This window comes from Callithrix jacchus, chromosome 4 (assembly GCF_049354715.1).
Source record: "Callithrix jacchus isolate 240 chromosome 4, calJac240_pri, whole genome shotgun sequence".
In the NCBI taxonomy this organism is placed as follows: domain Eukaryota; kingdom Metazoa; phylum Chordata; class Mammalia; order Primates; family Cebidae; genus Callithrix; species Callithrix jacchus.
The window spans coordinates 89,164,700-89,183,313 of record NC_133505.1 but is presented as its reverse complement, the minus strand read 5'-3'; the positions used below and the strand labels follow the sequence as shown (position 1 = coordinate 89,183,313).

The 18,614-nt window shown below is 34.1% G+C and overlaps 1 protein-coding gene across 46 annotated transcripts in view; it reads left to right on the top strand.

The window, feature by feature from the left end:
* Positions 1-18,614, top strand: part of SNAP91 (synaptosome associated protein 91) — a 155,515-nt gene that overhangs the window by 89,492 nt on the left and 47,409 nt on the right. For 24 of the 46 annotated variants that reach the window (XM_078369657.1, XM_078369665.1, XM_078369656.1 and 21 more), the window contains 5 exons: positions 890-960; positions 6,839-6,866; positions 9,620-9,729; positions 12,679-12,797; positions 17,911-18,078. In XM_078369657.1, coding sequence (XP_078225783.1) covers positions 890-960; positions 6,839-6,866; positions 9,620-9,729; positions 12,679-12,797; positions 17,911-18,078 — 496 coding nt within the window. Of the gene's footprint in view, positions 1-889; positions 961-6,838; positions 6,867-9,619; positions 9,730-12,678; positions 12,798-17,753; positions 17,769-17,910; positions 18,079-18,614 lie in introns of all 46 variants that reach the window. The other 22 variants (XM_078369676.1, XM_078369647.1, XM_054254201.2 and 19 more) reach the window with 1 other exon arrangement.

The window sequence follows — 18,614 nt, the reverse complement described above, 5'->3', positions numbered from 1 at the left end:
TATATTTCATTTTAGAAATGCCATTCTTTGAATGCCTATGCTGCTGTTAAGGTCTAATTTCGATTGCAACTATTTGAGAAAGATGAAATTAAATCTCTAATGCTTAAGAAATAGATTGGGTGAAATATTTGCATGAACCTATTATTTCTCCTTAAATATACAATAAAATATCATCACTTTATATCGCCTAAAATTTTATTTATAAAAAGGAAACATTCAAGTACTTCTTAATGAGTTGAAATTTATTAAATCGTCAATACACATGCTCTAATATTTGCTAAAAGTTACTTTATTATACATATAAATATATTTTTATATTATATATAAATAGGTCAATAATAAAATCTTGTTATTAATTATTAGAATTATGTTTGTTTCCCCACAACTCTTACCACCTTTTTAAAATATATTAAAATAGTTGTTCCTAATATTTCAGTCGAATGTAGATAAGTGAGATTTTACTGTATTTTCAAATTTCTGTAAATTTGTATTTGGGCACTTACATTTTTGACTTGGATACAGATACTACTTTTTACTGTGGTCTTATGGGAAGGAGGTGGTGAACTTGTCTTGAGTTTACTGCATATAAGTAATATCTTAGTAAAAGTCTATCCAATGTAACTTCTACACTGAAACCACACTGTAATGCTATTTGCTATACTGTGATGCTATTTGTTATGCAGTGGAGTTAAGTATATTTAAGACGGGCCTGTCTGAAAGTCCATGGAATTTAAATATTTAAATACTGAAAGAATCTGGAATCAAATTATCTCACATATATATCGGGGTCCGTCCACAGACTTCCACTATGTAGAGTTACAGTGATGTTACAGTGTGTTTACATTGAAAGTAAACAATGCATACATTTATTTTTACTTTCTTATTGTAGGCTCCCAGCAGTCTTATGGAGACGCTTGAACAACATCTAAATACGTTAGAAGGAAAGAAACCTGGAAACAAGTATGCATTAGTTGTATATTCTAAATAAGAAGAAAAATACTAGAATTGTTCTTCTAAAAATGAGATTTATCATGGTACAACTTATATTGCTCTAGTTTTAGGGCGTGCTTTATTGTAATCTTTCTGGGCTCCCTCAGAACCCCTGTCCTTACTATTAACTTATGACAGCAGGTATAGACAGTCTCTCTGCTGGCTAATGCAGCCAATTAGTAGATTGTACTTATATTAACTGAACCTGATGATTTGAACATTTGCCCTTAGAAGGAATTCACAATATATGGAAAAATAGTTATTTGTGTTTACAAATCGAAGGTGTTATCATTGGACATGAGTGAAAACAAGCACAATTTTACAAGCAGCCTTGAACACTCTATGATTGTTATCAACCCCACTGTGAAAAAAGAAAAGCCCTCAAACATAGTTTTTTGAACTCCAGTCTCTCCCTACTGACATTTTATTCATAGACTCTTTTATATAGAGAATAGCAATCAAGCAGTGATAAGTACAATTTTACTAGATTTTCATACCTTTGTGTTTGGGTACTTATATTTTTTGACTATTTTTTTCTCACTACATGCACAAAATGTCCAGGTTCCTTTTTTTCCCCCATCTCTTCAGCGGATGTGAAACTTGTCTATTCACAAGGCCTGATGCTTTCCAATCTTTCTGCCTTATTCAGACTGTAATTCTCAAGTCTTAGGATGCCCACCCTCCTTGTCCTGCTTTGTAAATTTTATGCATCCTGGGAGGGCCAACTCTAGTCTTACGTTCTCATGAAGCCTTTCTTTATCCTGAACTGCATAGTATTGTGGCTATTTTTTTTTTTACATGTATGATTTAAGTAGATTTTCTGAATCTAAAGGCTAGGAACTATTTTATACTTCATTATGTCTGTTTAAACACTTAATGTAGGTCCTCTACAGAGAGAGCTTGGAATCTGTCTTTGTTGATGATAATAGCTTTTTGTTTATTCCATTTAGGTTGACAGCAGGAATTAGTAGACACAACCAGTGAAATTATCATTTCAGGGCTGTAGACTGATAACAGTTTTTACCTATGACAGAGATAACAAAACGCAACTTTCTGACTTTCTTCCTTCTGGACATTCTCCCAGAATCTAGGCTTGTGTCTTGATGTTACTTTTTTTCTGGTTATTTCATTAGCTGTTTTATTTCTATAATATTTTTTCAAGTTAGTGTAGAAATTACTGTACGTTTTAAATTTGCAATGGTAAGCAACAGTGTAAGTCTTCCAGGCAATTTTGGCAGAGCTATTTGGAATGATAGGTAGCAGGAGCTCTCAGGGGTTCTTTCAAGGTTGTTTCTACTGTCCAGGCTCTGCCCCCAATTTCAGTGTGGCCAGGTATAATCAGACTTGACATGAGAGTACATTAGATCACAGTAAGAGATACTCTAGTCCAGTTATTTCTGGGCCTACCCTCTATTTGGGTATCTGGGAAGCCAAATGAGTTGCCTAGGATTTAAGCAAATGGAGACGGGAAGCTGAGAAATGTTTCTGCTCCTGTGACAGAAGGATGTCTTTAGCTAAGGAAATACACACATCCCCTAAAGTTAGTCTGTCTCTTGTGCAGTGCTGGATGCACGCAGTAAGTCAGTTCCTCTCCCTTCCACTCAGGGTCCCCCATACCCCTCTTAAGGCCAGCAGCAATCACATCAGGGCAGCACTCACAGAGAAGCCTCCTTCTGTAGCCAGAGGGGGCCCTGACTTCAAATCTAAATTCACCCCCTTGTGGTCACCGCCAGCTGTTTAAAAAAAAAATAGCTATGAACATTTAGTTACATTTCTAGAGAAGTGAAATTTAAAATTCAATAATCTTCCACTTCAAATTATGTTTTTCTTAGAATAATTTTTCTTTTTCCTTTAAAATCATTTTATGCTTGTCATATTTCTCTTCTGAATTGGCTAAGACCACATTTGAAGTTGTCTTTTGCTTATTCCCTATTTTTTAAAAAATAAATGAACTATAATAGTTAACTATTTTCTTCTTTATATGTTTGTGCTTACCTCGGAACTTAAGTGAAGGGTGAGTACTGTATGGAGTGAGTTTTTTGCATTTAGTAATTACTAAAAATGCAAAAAACACTCAAGATTCCACATTTGGTATTTAGAACATTTAAAACTGATATCTGTCCCTTTTACACATCTGTGGTTTTACATTATGCTTTATTTTTGTCTCCCAAGGTGACTGGCATAAATGGTTTTACTTTCTTTTGGTCTTCTTGGATCTAGACTAACAATCTCTCTTAGATGTGTGTATATATATATATATACGTATATATATTGATATATTCCCCTTAGATTTTAGAAATAAAAGATTTTTTTATTTGTTTAGTAAACAAAAGATTTCCCCATGGCATATAGCACAAAGGCCAAAAGACAAATTTATTTAAAAAATAATTACTTGAAATTGTTTTATTTGTCTTCTGGTCACAGTATAAAACTATTCTAACCTCTAAGCCAAGTATATACATAAATTGAAGCATTTGCAAATGTCTGCTATAAAGAATATGCATGCTTTTTATATTTAGTGCCTTGTGTCCACTGCTATATAGTTTTTTAATTGTATGCAATACTGTATGATATACCTTTATATTTTGTATGTTTCTATAATTCCACAGGACAAAAAAGAGAAATTTGTTTTATTCTTTATGTGAGTTTACTAAGTGTTGAGGTTACAGGAAATTTAAGTTAAGTCCTTTATAATTCAAATTATTTGGAGGATATAGATAGATCTTTCACATCTGTAGTTTTTTTGCCTAGCATTTATACTCAAAACTATGTAGGGATTTTTGTTATGACTCAAACAAAACATAACAACATATTCTCTTTGACAGCATCCTATTAACATCTTGGAAGGAAATATGGACATTTGCTGTGTTCATAGTGAAACTCATGTATCATGTAGTATTTTATAGACTTTAGAATAGATTATTCATATGGGTCATTCATTTTCTTCTACAATTTTCTTAATAACTTGTTTTTCCCAACATGGTTCATTATCTACTCGATTTTTCTAGGTGAAATTATTAATATAAGTATTGGTCTTTTAAATAAATATTGTCTGTACATAAATGATATAGCATCTTCTTTCCTAAAGGGAAATGACTAGAAGTAGGATGGAAAATGAAGCAAGAAACAAAAGAAGAGTAATTTATATGTTGTGTAAGAGAAAAGCAAATGTGCCAAGCTTATCTGTGTTTGGGGGGTTGGAATGCGGAATGAGCATAGGCTCTGAGGAGCAGATAGACTTGGACTAGAATCTGGAATCCACCATTAAAGCATGATGAGACATGGGAAATTTATTATCCTCTCTAAGCCTGGGAAATTTTAGTGTTTAATCAGTGATAAGTGATGCTTCTGAAAGCTGTGGCCCCATTGGAGCACCTCTGATTCTTACCCCTTTAATTAAATCATAGCAAAAGCCAGCTCTGGTTTATAGAAACATAAGTCACACATCCTGACAGTTTTGTTTCACAGAAAATAACTTTTTCAAGACTTCTGGTTAATTTATTGATTATAGAATGAACGCTTGAATATATTCTAATTTTAAAATTCAAATAATATAGAAAATGTCAGGTGCTATGTAAAGTGCTAGGGATATAAACAATAGGATGAGTTCCTTCCTTTCAAAAAAAAATTGACATTTAGTGAAGAAGATAGAGAATTAAACAGACAATTAAGATATAATGTGGTAAGTGGGATGATATCTCCACAGAGAGAGTAGATTTTTGTTTCTTTGCCTAATTTGTGGGATAACTACAAGTATCGTTTAGTAATATTGTTTATGTGGAATCTTGGCAAAATGATTCTTGTACCAATTATGATTTTTCATACTTAACTTTGAGTATGATATTCTTTTATAGCAGGTAGAACAATTCTGTCATTTTTATTATATCTTCATTCTTGCTATGGAGTATATGTTATAGAAATTATAATATTTTAGGCATTAGTTTGGAAATACATTTCCAAAGCCCTTGATTTTATTTTATTTTTTTTGAGACAGAGTCTCTGTCTCCCAGACTGAAGTGAGTGCAGTGTTGCAATTTCAGCTCACTGCAACTCCCACCCACCAGGTTCAAGCGATTCTCCTGCCTCAGCCTCCTGAGTAGCTAGGATTACAGGTGCATGCCACCATGCCCAGCTAATTTTTTTTGTGTGTTTATAGTAGAGACAGGGTTTTGCCATGTTGGCCAGGCTGACCTGGTTGAACTCCTGACCTCGAGCAATCTGCCCACCTCAGCCTCCCAAAGGGCTGGAATTACAAGCGTGAGCCACCACACCCAGCCTAATCTCTTTTCTTGATTAGTATTTGTACCAATATCACTAAGAATTGGTTTATGAAAATTGATTGAGAGAGAAACAAATTAAATTAATTCATTCTTAGAAAGTGACCATGTCAAAGGCTTTTATGTTTTCTTTGCAGAATTAAGGCTATTATTTTTTTGAATTTTTATTTAGATTTAACTCCCTTCCTTTTCCATACATAAAAGGAAAAAATAATGGGAATAGAGAAATTATTAGCCAAAACTCAGTAGGACATTTTCAACTTTATGCTGTACTAGATTTTTAAGTTCTTAAGTAACTTTCTGTAGATATTTCAGTAGACCCTTTGACATAAACAGTATAGATAAAGATATGTCCTTTCCCTCATAGGCTACTCTTAAGATAACATTTAGCCAAACTACATGTAACCAAGTTGTTATCCTTATGCTTGTTATATAGCAGAAATCTCCATGTGCCCTTGCTACACTTTGTCTATAGATGTGTAGAAATTAAATTCAAACAGGAAATGACAGACATGTATTTGCAAATGAAGTTGAACTTAAAATATATTAACGTGGCATATAATACTGTTAAATTTGCTATATCCAATAAGACAAAAATTCATAATATTGTACAAAATTCCACTTACTAAATTTCTGCTGTGATTTTGTTTTGCTGCTGCTATGTGTGTGACACTTGCTCTGCAGATGAGGCTTTTATGTTTTCTTTGCAGAATTAAGGCTATTATTTTTTTGAATTTTTAAAAAGACATCTCTGCCATCCAATAAGGCCCTGAATATAAGCTGTTTATTGAAATTTATTTAGTCTTCATATTGTTTTGTTATTAATTTTCCACCAACTGAAGTTAGTAAAATGTGAGTGGTTCTGGCAGTTGTTTCTGAAGTTCTTTGCTAGAAATGATCTACAATAGTCAATGCTATCAGTAATATAACTTAAAATTCATTCCTTTCTAATTTTCCTTCATTTTCTTAGAGACAAGCATTGAAGTTGCTGGTTTTTTCCAAGCTCCCACTAGTTATAACAGGATGATGGGAATATTTTTCCTAGAATGTTCTTGCTAGAGTTTTTATTACAGTCATAGGAGAAACAAACAGACCTCGAGAGTATGAATATGGAAGCTGAAACATATTTCAAATATGGGACTCATAGGGATCTTCACAATGTAGTTTAACCTTAGTGATTTAAACCACTGGGTGTTGGGGTTTTTTATAATTCTACAAAGCATGTTTTTTTCCAAGTCTTGGGAAAATGGTTTTAAATTCCCATTTGGACAGTTTATTTTTTATGGACCTAGGCAATAATGATTGACCCAAATAATTTGAGTTGCTTAAGATATAGAAAATAATGTTGAATTTAAGTATTTCTAGTACTAGAAATTAAGTAGATGAAAACATTGGCAGGAGATGTCATTATTAAGTAAAATATTAAAAGTTTTTTTAAATAGTTTGTCCATTATTTTAAAAGTCTGTCTATAAAACAAGTTAATGCTTGACCCAGTGAAATACAACTTAAATGCTTCTACAAATATATTCATATATATATTCAGTTTTATTTTTTTTATGTTGCCTTTTAGATCTGGTGCTCCCTCTCCATTAAGTAAGGTAAGTTTGGTTTTGGTTTTGGGGTTTTTTTTGTTTTTTTGCCATTTTACCGTCATAAATTGTACAGTTCAGTGGCATTATGTACATTTTCATTGTTGTACAACCATCCACACTATCCATTTTCAGAACTTTTTTTATTTTCCAAAACTGTAACTATACATTAAATAATAACTCACCACACCCTCTCTCCCCAAGCCCCTGGAAACCACATTCTGCTTTCTGTCTCTATGAATTTGATTACTCTAGCAACCTCATATATGTGAGCTCATATAGTATCTGTCCTTTGGTGACTGGTTCATTTCACTTAGCATGTCTTCAAGGTTTGGCCATGTTTTACCATGTGCCTAAATTTCCTTCCTTTTGAAGGCTGAATTATATTCCATTACATGTATATAGTACACTTTATTCATGCATTCATCTGTCAGTAGATATTTAGGTTGCTTGTATCATTTGGGTTTATGAATAAGGATGCCATGAATGTTGATATACAAATATCAGTTTAAGCCCCTGATTTTGATTCTTTGGGGGTATATAATCAGAAGTGGAATTGCTGGGTCATATGGTAATTCTAATTTAAATTGTTTGAGGAAAGGTAAGTTACGTTTTTTGTGTATCCCCCTTCATATTTATTTCTAAGTCCAATGTAGTATAGTATATGTAATTTAGTCCTCTGTTTGGACTAAGTATTTTTAAAGTTGGAGAGATTTTCATGTATTTATATTACAACAGAAAACAAATGTTATCAGTAGAATGTTTTAATAGTTGCAAGACATTTTTATATATTCTAAATCAGAGTCCTATGAGAAATCCATTGTAATTGGGTGACTTTCCACAAACATGCCTTTTAGATTATATACTATAATAACTTTAATAACTCATTTACTTCTTCATCTCTTCTTTAGCATGTGGAAGAACAGGACTAGGGTTATTAGTGACCAGAGTATTTACTTCTATAGGTCTGCAGTTCACATTTACCATTGTATTCTTCAGACCAAAAAAATGTAATAGGTGTGTTCTTTCCTCTTTGACAAATTTCCATTATATAATTGTTGTCATTACAGATATTCAAGGATATCATTATGACTGCACTGGTGATTCCCAGACACCATGTACTATGCCAGTGCCATGTTGGCTGGCTGCCTAAAATCCCCTCTGGGACCTTGAACAGTCAAAACACATGAGTGAAAAGCTCCATTTATTCTGCTATAAGGCCAGGTTTAAAACCATTATGTATATGTAAAAAACTCCAATATATGACTGCTGAGTAGAGTGCTGTAAAATTGTGGCATCCTTTGGGTTGGTCTGTTTCTACGTTTTGGCCAAATTGACTTTTTCTGACTTTTTGTAATAACAGGATTATTTGGGTTCTGTTTTCTTAGCTCTTACATCTCCTCAGAGCTTGTTGTTACCAGACATTTTTTAAATGGGCTTCCATGGACTTTCATTTTTTGCATTTATGTAGGTAATATTTATTGCTGTCATTAAGTTCTCAGTGTTTCATCAGTATCATTTTTTATGAACCTATTTACGTGTATTGGCTTTTAAAAATCTTTTCTTAGATGATTTCTCAATGTTCCCAATGGATGACATACAATTTGCTTGAACTAGTCCTTTCTCTTCCATTGATCATGTTTTGAATTCCATTTGGAAGGTAGGATTTTTGTTGAAGAGAGGTCTGAGTTGACATTTCCTGATCAACAATATCCACACGGCTCATGTGTCCGCCTATCTTGAAGAGCTGAATGCTTGGCACTTGCATATCTATTGAATTTAGACTTTTTGATTAGTGACATTCTTGGACAAATGGATATTATTTAAGTCTGTAAATTTCTTTTCTCCTCAGTTTTTTTTTTCTCAAATTATTCTTTTAAAAACTTCCTTTAAGTCTGGTCTGTTTGAAGTCAGAAGTCCAGTTAGAAGAGTATCTGATAGCCCTGGCTTGGTCCTGGTCTTCATGTATTTTATCTGCTGTTATATCTCATCTCCACTTACAGAACTAAGTATCAATAGATTGTCTTGAAATGTGCCAATAATCTTGCTTTTGTGAATGCATGGAGAATTAAATATTCCAGACAGAGTTTTAGTTACAGTAGCTGAACAAAATTTTTTAAATGTATTACTTGACTATTAACACCTCTTTTTAAAAATTCAGTGCAGAAAAATAAATGCTGGATTTTATTTTTACTTTTTTTAGTTTTGTCTATGTCATATTAGTGATGGGCTGTAGTCACTATATCTTCAAAACATCAGTGACTTGAATCTTGCTTGTGAATTGTTCTCTTCCAACTGTGAACTATTTTGCAAGTTATATTTCTGGATTTGAAAGTCATCTGAGAGGACTTCACATTAAATCATTTTAGGATGACAAGGAAAAAGAATGACATTGACTTATTATCAATTATTATGATTGATAATTTTGAATTTTTTTGCAGCTAATAAGATATTTCCTAATTATTTTATGTTCAAGAAATACATCTAGCTTTTATTTTAATTAATGAATAGAAGTCATTGCAATATTAGGCCAAATTTTTTATCATTTTATGTAAATTACATTTAACTTTTAAAATTTGTAATGTTTTATTCAATATTGATTATTACAATTATTGATTTCAATTAATTTTTTAGTTTTTTTCTCCACAAAGAATTACAGAAACATTGCTGGGCATGTCATGGGTCTGCAGAGAAAAGTCCTGTTGCTCTGTGTCCTGTAGATTCAAACTTGACTTGAGTGTGTTGTGCATCTTCACTTTCAGTCTTCTCCAGCCACAACTGTTACGTCTCCTAATTCTACACCAGCTAAAACTATTGACACATCCCCACCGGTTGATTTATTTGCAACTGCATCTGCGGCTGTCCCAGTCAGGTTGGTTAATAAGTATGCAGTTAACTGTTTATTAACACTTTTCTTAGAATTTTGTTTTATTTTTATATGCTGTACCCAAATTATTTTACCAAAGGAAATCTAATCATTGTAATGTGATATGTTGGGGTTTTTTACTACACAAAGTAAGTTGTTTTACTCCTGTGCCTCTTCAATCATTAGAAAGACCTAAGCTATAGAAATCACCTCATTGTCACAAACTAGAAAAGGAAATAGAAGAATGATACATACAATTTTTTATGACACTGGCTGATACGGAAAGTGTTTTCTAAAATTAGGTTCTTCTTGTGGGAAATTCAAAAGGTATTTTAAAATGCTTTAAAAAAAAAAATACACACACACCAAACTTGGAATTGTTACCAATTAGCTAGTGCATATAAGGAACTCACACTTTGGTGGTAGAAGGAGGTCTTCGGGGTGTTCCTAATCAGTTTTTATAGCACCTACAGATCAGAACAGTGGAGAAATCTGGAGATGACTCTGCATTCTTTGAAATCTTAGGCCACCTAAAATCAATCCCCAACTCATAGGGGTGTCCTCAAATAATGAGAAGAATACAATAAAACAAGAAGACAAGAATAGAGAAAAAAAGGATAAAAAGGAATGAGCAAAATCTCCAAGAAATATGGGACTATGTGAAAAGACCTAATTTACATTTCAATACAACAAAGAGAATGAATCCAAGCTGGAAAATACTCTTCAGGATATTATTCAGGAAAACTTTCCCAACCTAGCAAAGCAGGACAATATTCAACCCCAGGTAATACAGAGAACACCACAAAGATATTCCTCAAGAAGAGCAACCCCAAGGCACATAATCATTAGATTCACCAGGGTTGTTGAAATGAAGGAGAAAATACTAAGGGCAGCCAGAGAGAAAGGTCAGGTTAATTACAAAGGGAAGCCTATCAGACTTACAGCAGATCTCTCAGCAGAAACTCTACAAGCCAGAAGAGAGTGGGGGCCAATATTCAACATCCTTAAAGAAAAGAACTTTCAGCACAGAATTTCATATCCAGCCAAACTAAGCTTCACAACTGAAGGAAAAATAAAATCTTTTATGAACAAGCAAGTATTCAGAGATTTTATCACCACCAGGCCTACTTTACAAGAGCTTCTGAAAGAAGCATTACACATAGAAAGGAACAACCAGTATTAGCCTTTCTAAAAATATACCAAAAAGTAAAGAGCATCAACATAATGAAGAATTTACATCAAAGAATGGACAAAACAGCCAGTTAACATCAAATGGCAGCAATCCTAAATTTAAATCGACTAAATCCCCCAATCAAAAGATACAGCCAAAACCCAATGGTATGCTACATCCAGACCCATTTCGCATGCAAGGATACACAAAGACTCAAAACAAAGGGATGGAGAAAGATTTACCAACCAAATGGAGAGCAAAAATAAATAAATAAATAAAAAGCAGGAGTTGCAATTCTCGCATCTGATAAAATAGATTTAAAGCAACAAAGATAGAGTGGTAAAATGATCAATGCAATAATAAGAGCTAACGATCCTAACACCCAGATACATAAGACCTATAAAGAGAGTTAGACTCCCACACAATAATAGTGGGAGACTTCAACATCAATATTAAAAAAAAAAAATTTAGGCAAAATCTATAGTTCATTTGCCTTACGAGGATTCTAGTGTCATTTTATAGTATCTTTGACTCTGATTATGAATGCCTTTTATTTGGAGACTTGAACTTTGAACTGAGCAAGAAATCCAAGTATTATACCCATATTAACTGTATGCATTTTTCTCTACTTGCTTAGTTTTGCATTTTATAATAGCAAGCTTGGTATAAACAAGTCCTTTCTGTTGCTGTACTAAGATAAATTGCTTCTTAAAATGTGTGATTAATAATAAATATGAATTCTTTTCCTGTGATTTAGTCCAGTTGTATTTATGAAATGGCCATCCAAACTAAGCAATGCTTTCAGTGAATTTGAAACTTTTTTTTTTTTGAGCCGGAGTTTCGCTCTTGTTACCCAGGCTGGAGTGCAATGGCGCGATCTCGGCTCACCGCAACCTCCACCTCCTGGGTTGAGGCAATTCTCCTGCCTCAGCCTCCTGAGTAGCTGGGATTACAGGCTTGCACCACCATGCCCAGCTAATTTTTTGTATTTTTAGTAGAGACGGGGTTTCACCATGTTGACCAGGATGGTCTCGATCTCTTGACCTCATGATCCAACCGCCTCGGCCTCCCAAAGTGCTGGGATTACAGGCATGAGACACCGCGCCCAGCCTGAAACTTTTTTTTTAAAAGCAGCAGAATCCTTTCTTCAAAACAATATTACTTGGAAATCTAGTATGTAAACAATGATAAAGATGAAACTGCTGTTTGTGAAGGCAGGTGGGGAACCTGGGACCCTGATGGCTTGACACCTGGCCTGGTAACCTTTAAGCCAGAGCTCCTCAAATCTGAATGTACATGTGAATTGCTTTGGCATCTTATTAAAATGAACATTCTGAGGTAGTAGTTATAGGGTAAGCCTAAGATTTTGAATTTATAACAACGTCCCAGGATGCTGCTAGTTTGGGGCCTATACTTTGAATAGTAAGGCTGCTCTTTGGAGCTTCTACAGACAGAGAAGATTTGAAAAGCACAGCCTCACCTGAATGAAAATAAAAAATGCATTAGTTGTTTTAGGTGCAATAGTGGTTTACAGGCAAACTTAAGTTGAGTAATCATAGAGACCAACTGGCCCTCAGAGTCTAAAATAGTTACCATCTTGCTTTTGACAAAAGTAGTCTGACAACTCTTGGTATATGCTATATCTCTATACTTTCCAAAGTATTATTCTTTTATTGGATTTAAAATACCTAAAATCTTTGGTGATTTCTGCTTGTTTTTATTTAAAAACAACTTTATGTCATAAAATTTCAAAATATGATTTTAATGTTTTATTTTCCTTTCAGTGCTTCTAAACCATCTAGTGATCTCCTGGACCTCCAGCCAGACTTTTCCTCTGGAGGGGCAGCAGCAGCGGCAGCACCAGCACCACCACCACCCGCTGGAGGAGCCACTGCATGGGGAGGTGAGTGAAACCACACAGCCTTGCCGTTATTTGGTTCATTTTATTTCGTTGTTTTTACTTAGGCTATAATTGTTAATATTTACATTTTGATTATTCAAAATGGTGTTAGAAACTTGGAGGGAAAATGCTAAAAATGGCATTTATTGATTGAAATATTGAAATATATAATGAGAGACAGAGAAACTGCCAGTAATACAGTGAGAATGTCCAAATAGTCATATAGTTTTTATTTTAACAATTAGAACAAAGAAGTTTTATGGGATTTTTTGTTGTTCTTTTTTATTGCTACTCTAAAATTCTGATTATTTTTAGTAATTGTTCTCTAGAGATTTAGGCCTCAGAGGATTGAGTATTCCCTTTAGTTACTCAAAGGTAGCATTTCCAATTTGATTTGGTCAGATATAGCCTCCTTCCTGGATTCCTTTAGGCCTAAATTGGTTTTATTCACATTGTATTTGACTTCATACAGTTAAAGTCTTTTACAGATTCTTATTTGTGCCAGAAGAAAAATTCATACTTAAACTGATTACCAAGATGAATGATATCTAAGCACTTGATTCCCATTTGATTATGGATCTCAGGGAAAAAAAAATCAGCCTTATATAAATATTTGATTTAAAACATTTAATATTAATATAAAAATTAAACTAATTGCTTCATAATGCTCAAAGCTGCAAAGAGTTGGTTTTAAGTACTATGCTCTCCTGCATCAAACTATCAGAATAAAATTTTCAAAAAGTTTAAGACATGTCTTGTACAACTGTAGAAGCAACACAAATAAAAAGACTTAGTTACTCACCAGTGAGGAAACCAGTAAGATGATAAAGCTGTCTGAAAGAACATTTTGAGGAACTGACTATTTATAGGTATTTTAAAAGGAATGTTAGAATAAGATGGCTAGGTTAGATAGAAAGCTGTTAATGTTCTATAGGGCAATAAAAATTATAGCCTTGAGGTTATCTTTTCTCCCAGACAGAAATTATTTGCATCACTAGCAGAAAAGCTCTGTAACCACATATTGCAGAAGCTGAGGCTTTAATGCACAATAATAATTAAGTCAAATGAAGATATATTTCTCTAAATAATTAAATATCCTTTGGTGGTCTTGTTAAACAGTGTGTTAGTATAACATCAAAAGTCCTATCTGTAATCTCTTGATCTCATTTTCAAGTTATTTTGGTAATAAAAATAAGAAAAAGATTTGAAAGTTCTGAAATAATGTTGCTAACTATAAATATGAGCACTTTAGATATTGGCACATTTCCATTTTAAATATGTAAATCTTATCCCATATTAAAATGTTCAATTCCTAAGGCTACAGCTTTCAATTTTAAAATAAAACTTTCCTTTCAGCTGTATTTAACTTTATTAAATTTCAGTTGGTAAAGAAAAATATTGCCAAAGGGATTTTATAAGGGCATTCTTTTTTTACTCACATTTTTATTCTGAGCTTCATCATTGATTATTTCAATTTTCTAATAATTTATTTTTCTTACCATAGTGTCTTTGTTAGAAGTTTAATGAATTTCTAACAAACAGTGAAACCGTAAACTATTCCCTTTTTCATATTCCCTGGCATGAAACTGAAGATAAATTTTATATATTTTTAAATGTTTGCCACCAAAGAAGAATGCTAAATAAATAAAAGGAAAAAAACTAGGTGAAATTTTGTTGAATTGCAATATAACATTTGCAATTGTTGTCTTGGTTGTAATAACCAATTTTATTAGAATATATTTTAGTCTTTACTAGTTAGAAATACATAACTGTTAATGAATGAAACATTAAAATATAATTGAACATTTTAAAAAAGCAGAGCAGTATGGTTTTAGCCAGGGCTGTACTATATGGACATGGAGATTGTGCATTGCTCAAAGTCAGGACAAGGGGGCTTTAAACTCCGTAGCCAAGCTACGAGCCTTTCTTAATATCCTTGAAGAAGAGACGCTTTTCTTTTTCTAATCTATCTCACTACAGGGAGTATTTTTTTTTCTTTTTTTTTTTTTAAGATATTATAGCTTTTATTTTCGAATTTTAGCCATGAAACAGTAAAACAAACCCACTGGTTTACCAAAGACAGTTGGATTTAAAAAAATCCTGGGTACAGTGGCTCATGCATGTAGTCATAGCTTCTGCGAAGGCAGAGATGAGAGTCTCCCTTAAGCCTAGTAGTCAGAGTCCAGCCTGAGCAACATAGTGAGAGCCTTTCTCTAAAAAAAATACACCAAAAAGGCTGTTGGATCCAAATTATATTTCTGAGAAATGGCGCCTGTTCACATGGCTAAACATCAGTTGTCCCAACAGGTAAGCTAATGGGCCAAAATTTGGAATAAAGAAATTTCCATAGTAGTTTGATTTTTAAAAGCATATTTTTATGCTTTTTTAAATTTTAAGTGACTATTCTCACTCATAGGCGGGTGATGAAAAATGAGAACACATGGACACAGGGAGGGGAGTACTAAACACTGGGGTCTATAGCGGGGAAAAGGGGAGGGCCAGTGTGGGGCGGGGGGAGCTGGGGAGGGATAGCCTGGGGAGAAATGCCAAATGTGGGTGAAGGGGCGAAGGAAGCAAAACACACTGCCATATGTGTACCTATGCAATTGTCTTGCATGTTCTGCACATGTACCCCAAAACCTAAAATGCAATAAAAAATTAAAAAAAATTTTTTATAAGATTCATTTAAAAATAAAAACTAAGTTCTAAAGTTACAGTGAAAGCTAATATTGTTGAATGCTCCTTCTGTGACAAGTACTATGCTGGTCATCACTACACTACAAGAAAGGTACTATCTCTAACTTGTTTAAAATGATAAAAATGTGAAAATCATGTAAACTTTCTTATTTCTTTTTTTTTTTTAACTTTAAGTTCCGGATGGATACATGTGTAGAATGTTCTGGTTTGTTACGTAGGTATACATGTGCCATGGTGGTTTGCTGCACCTATCAACCTGTCATCTAAGTTTTTGTTGTTGTTGTTATTGTTGTTTTTGAGAGAGAGTCTTGCTCTGTTGCCCAGGCTAGAATGCAGTGGCACAGTCTCGGCTCACTGCAACCTCTGCCTTCTGGGTTCAAGTGATTCTTCTGCCTCAGCCTCCTGATTAGCTGGGATTACAGACGTGTGCCACCATGCCAGCTAATTTTTCTATTTTTAGTAGAAACAGGGTTTCACCATGTTGGCCAGGCTGGTCTTGAACTCCTGACCTCGTGATCAACCCGCCTTGGCCTCTCAAAGTGCTGGGATTACAGGTGTGAGCCACCATGCCTGGCCCATCATCTACGTTTTAAGCCCCACAAGCATTAAGTATTTGTCCTAATGCTCTCCCTCTCTTACCCCAGGGAGTACATTTTTATAATTAATACAAAGGCACCATATAGGGCCTGATGGTCATCTTTTGATGATTAGACAGCACTTTTGCCTCAACAAAATATCTGTAACTGCAGCATTTCATAGCAATTGAAAAGTCACCTTTGCTGGAGCAGTGGGGAGAAATCTAATAAAGAAATTTCTAAGCAAAATAGTAAAAATTATAAGACTTCAAGAAATTGAAGTACACTTTTATAATATGTAATTGAGAAATAATGGTTACCTTCTATTTGCATTTGCCCAGTAGATACCCAGTCATGGTTGAAGATGATGCTAAATTGTAACAGATATGTGTTCATTCATTTGACTAAGCAAAAAATAAAATAAAATTGTTTTCTCAATCTTGTTAGATAAGATTAAGCCAATCTTGTTTGATAAGGTGAAGCATATTTGAATTCTGTATAGCTAGACAATAAAATATAAACTCTAAAATTCTATTAGACTATTTGGATGGTCTCATTTCCAAGGACCATGGCCACTCTGATTTCTGTAAATTTCTCTTGGGGGTTATAGGTTCTAACACACAATTTTTACTTCAGGGGACATACTGTAATGATAGCATTTTTTCCCCTGTTGGTGTAGAGCAACAAATTTTAGCAAATTCACTTTAGTAAATTTAATTTAAATTGTGCATGTAAGATTTGGCATTTCTACAGGTTGGTGATGAACCCCGTCAGCTGAAAGAATATAGAGAATTTTTAAAATCCTCATCTTTGGTTCCATAATAGAGTGTTTTATTTTCTTCATAATAAATTCATGTTGCAGAGCACAAATACGTGTTTTTGTTTTTGTTTTTTTTTTTGGTTTTTTTTTTTTTTTTGAGATGGAGTTTCGCTTTTGTTACCCAGGCTGGAGTGCAATGGCGCGATCTCGGCTCACGGCAACCTCCGCCTCCTGGGTTCAGGCAATTCTCCTGCCTCAGCCTCCCGAGTAGCTGAGATTACAGGCACGTGCCACCATGCCCAGCTAATTTTTGTATTTTTAGTAGAGACGGGGTTTCACCATGTTGACCAGGATGGTCTCGATCTCTTGACCTCGTGATCCACCCGCCTTGGCCTCCCAAAGTGCTGGGATTACAGGCTTGAGCCACCGCGCCCAGCCATAAGTGTGTGTTTTATGTCTGTATATTTTAGACATGGGAAAACTGTTTCTTTTTGTACATGCTTAAAGTGAAATTTCTACTTTTTTGAGATATATGGGATTACTACCAGAATTTGTTAGAATTAAAATTATTTACCAACACATATTGGAAAGCTAATCAATATTATGTGATCATATGATTCTGATATCTTCATGTATAAGGTTAACTATAGTACAAGTAGTTTTGTGACCTGTTTTCTTGTTAATAAAATCTAGTGTATATGTCTATAGGTGAAACTTGGTCTAAAGGATCTATAAGGTGACTTCTAGCTTGAAAGTTCCACAATAATAGGTAGTGCATTTATTTTTTAATTACAAATGGTGTAGAAGATACATAAAGCTAAGGTTTTTTTAGTTACTGCCTTATGTGGCTTGGACATTGGTATGGTTGCGTGTTTCAACTTTAGCTCTTATTTATTCATATGCTGCCAATGTAATGGACATCGGTAGACCTTTTAGGAGAGGGTGAGTAAAGCTTTGTTTTTAAACTTCCATTTTGAGTGACTTCTGTGTGTAACAACTGTCCTCATTTTGACCATTTGGAGTCTGGTATATCTTTCGTCTTTTCCTTCTCTTCCATTTTCTCTCTGTCTCTGGTAAAATATAGATTCTTTGGCTGCACTCTCCTCTGTTCCCTCTGAAGCACAGATTTCAGACCCATTTGCACCAGAACCTACCCCTCCTACTACAAGTGCTGAAATTGCAACTGCCTCAGCTTCTGCCTCTACTACTACAACTGTTACTGCTGTCACTGCTGAAGTGGATCTCTTTGGAGGTTAGTTAGTCTCGCCACTATTTTTGTTTCCTTTCAGGATTGCAAAAATTACTTGAGAGTTAAGGTGTTTAAAATTGTTAACATTATATAACAGCATGCCAGAGTGTTTAAGTACTTTTTCAATGTTCATTCATGTATATTTATCTTCACTAAATTTATCAACTTTCTCTTCACTTAATTTTAGTACTTTTATAGCCGAGGTTGCAGTGCATCAGGCCCATTTGATTTTCAGGTTTATTAACATTAGAATTCAAATTGCTACCAGAACTCCTGCCTTTATGTTCCTGCTCTCCAGTGTCTGTGTAAAAGTGGTACCAGAGCTCTCTGTCACCTTTAGGTTTATTTAGTTTTTGGCCAGCTTAAAATTAGCCCAGAGAATATTTGGGGAATGTGGGAGGAGCAATACTGGCCTAAGTTATTTCTTAATATTTAAGGCAAAAAAAATCATCTAAAAGTAATTCAGATTTGGAATTCTCTTAAGAGAGTTTAGGGATGTGCCTGTTTTTACAGCTTTAAGCTTGCTCTGTCCAAATAAA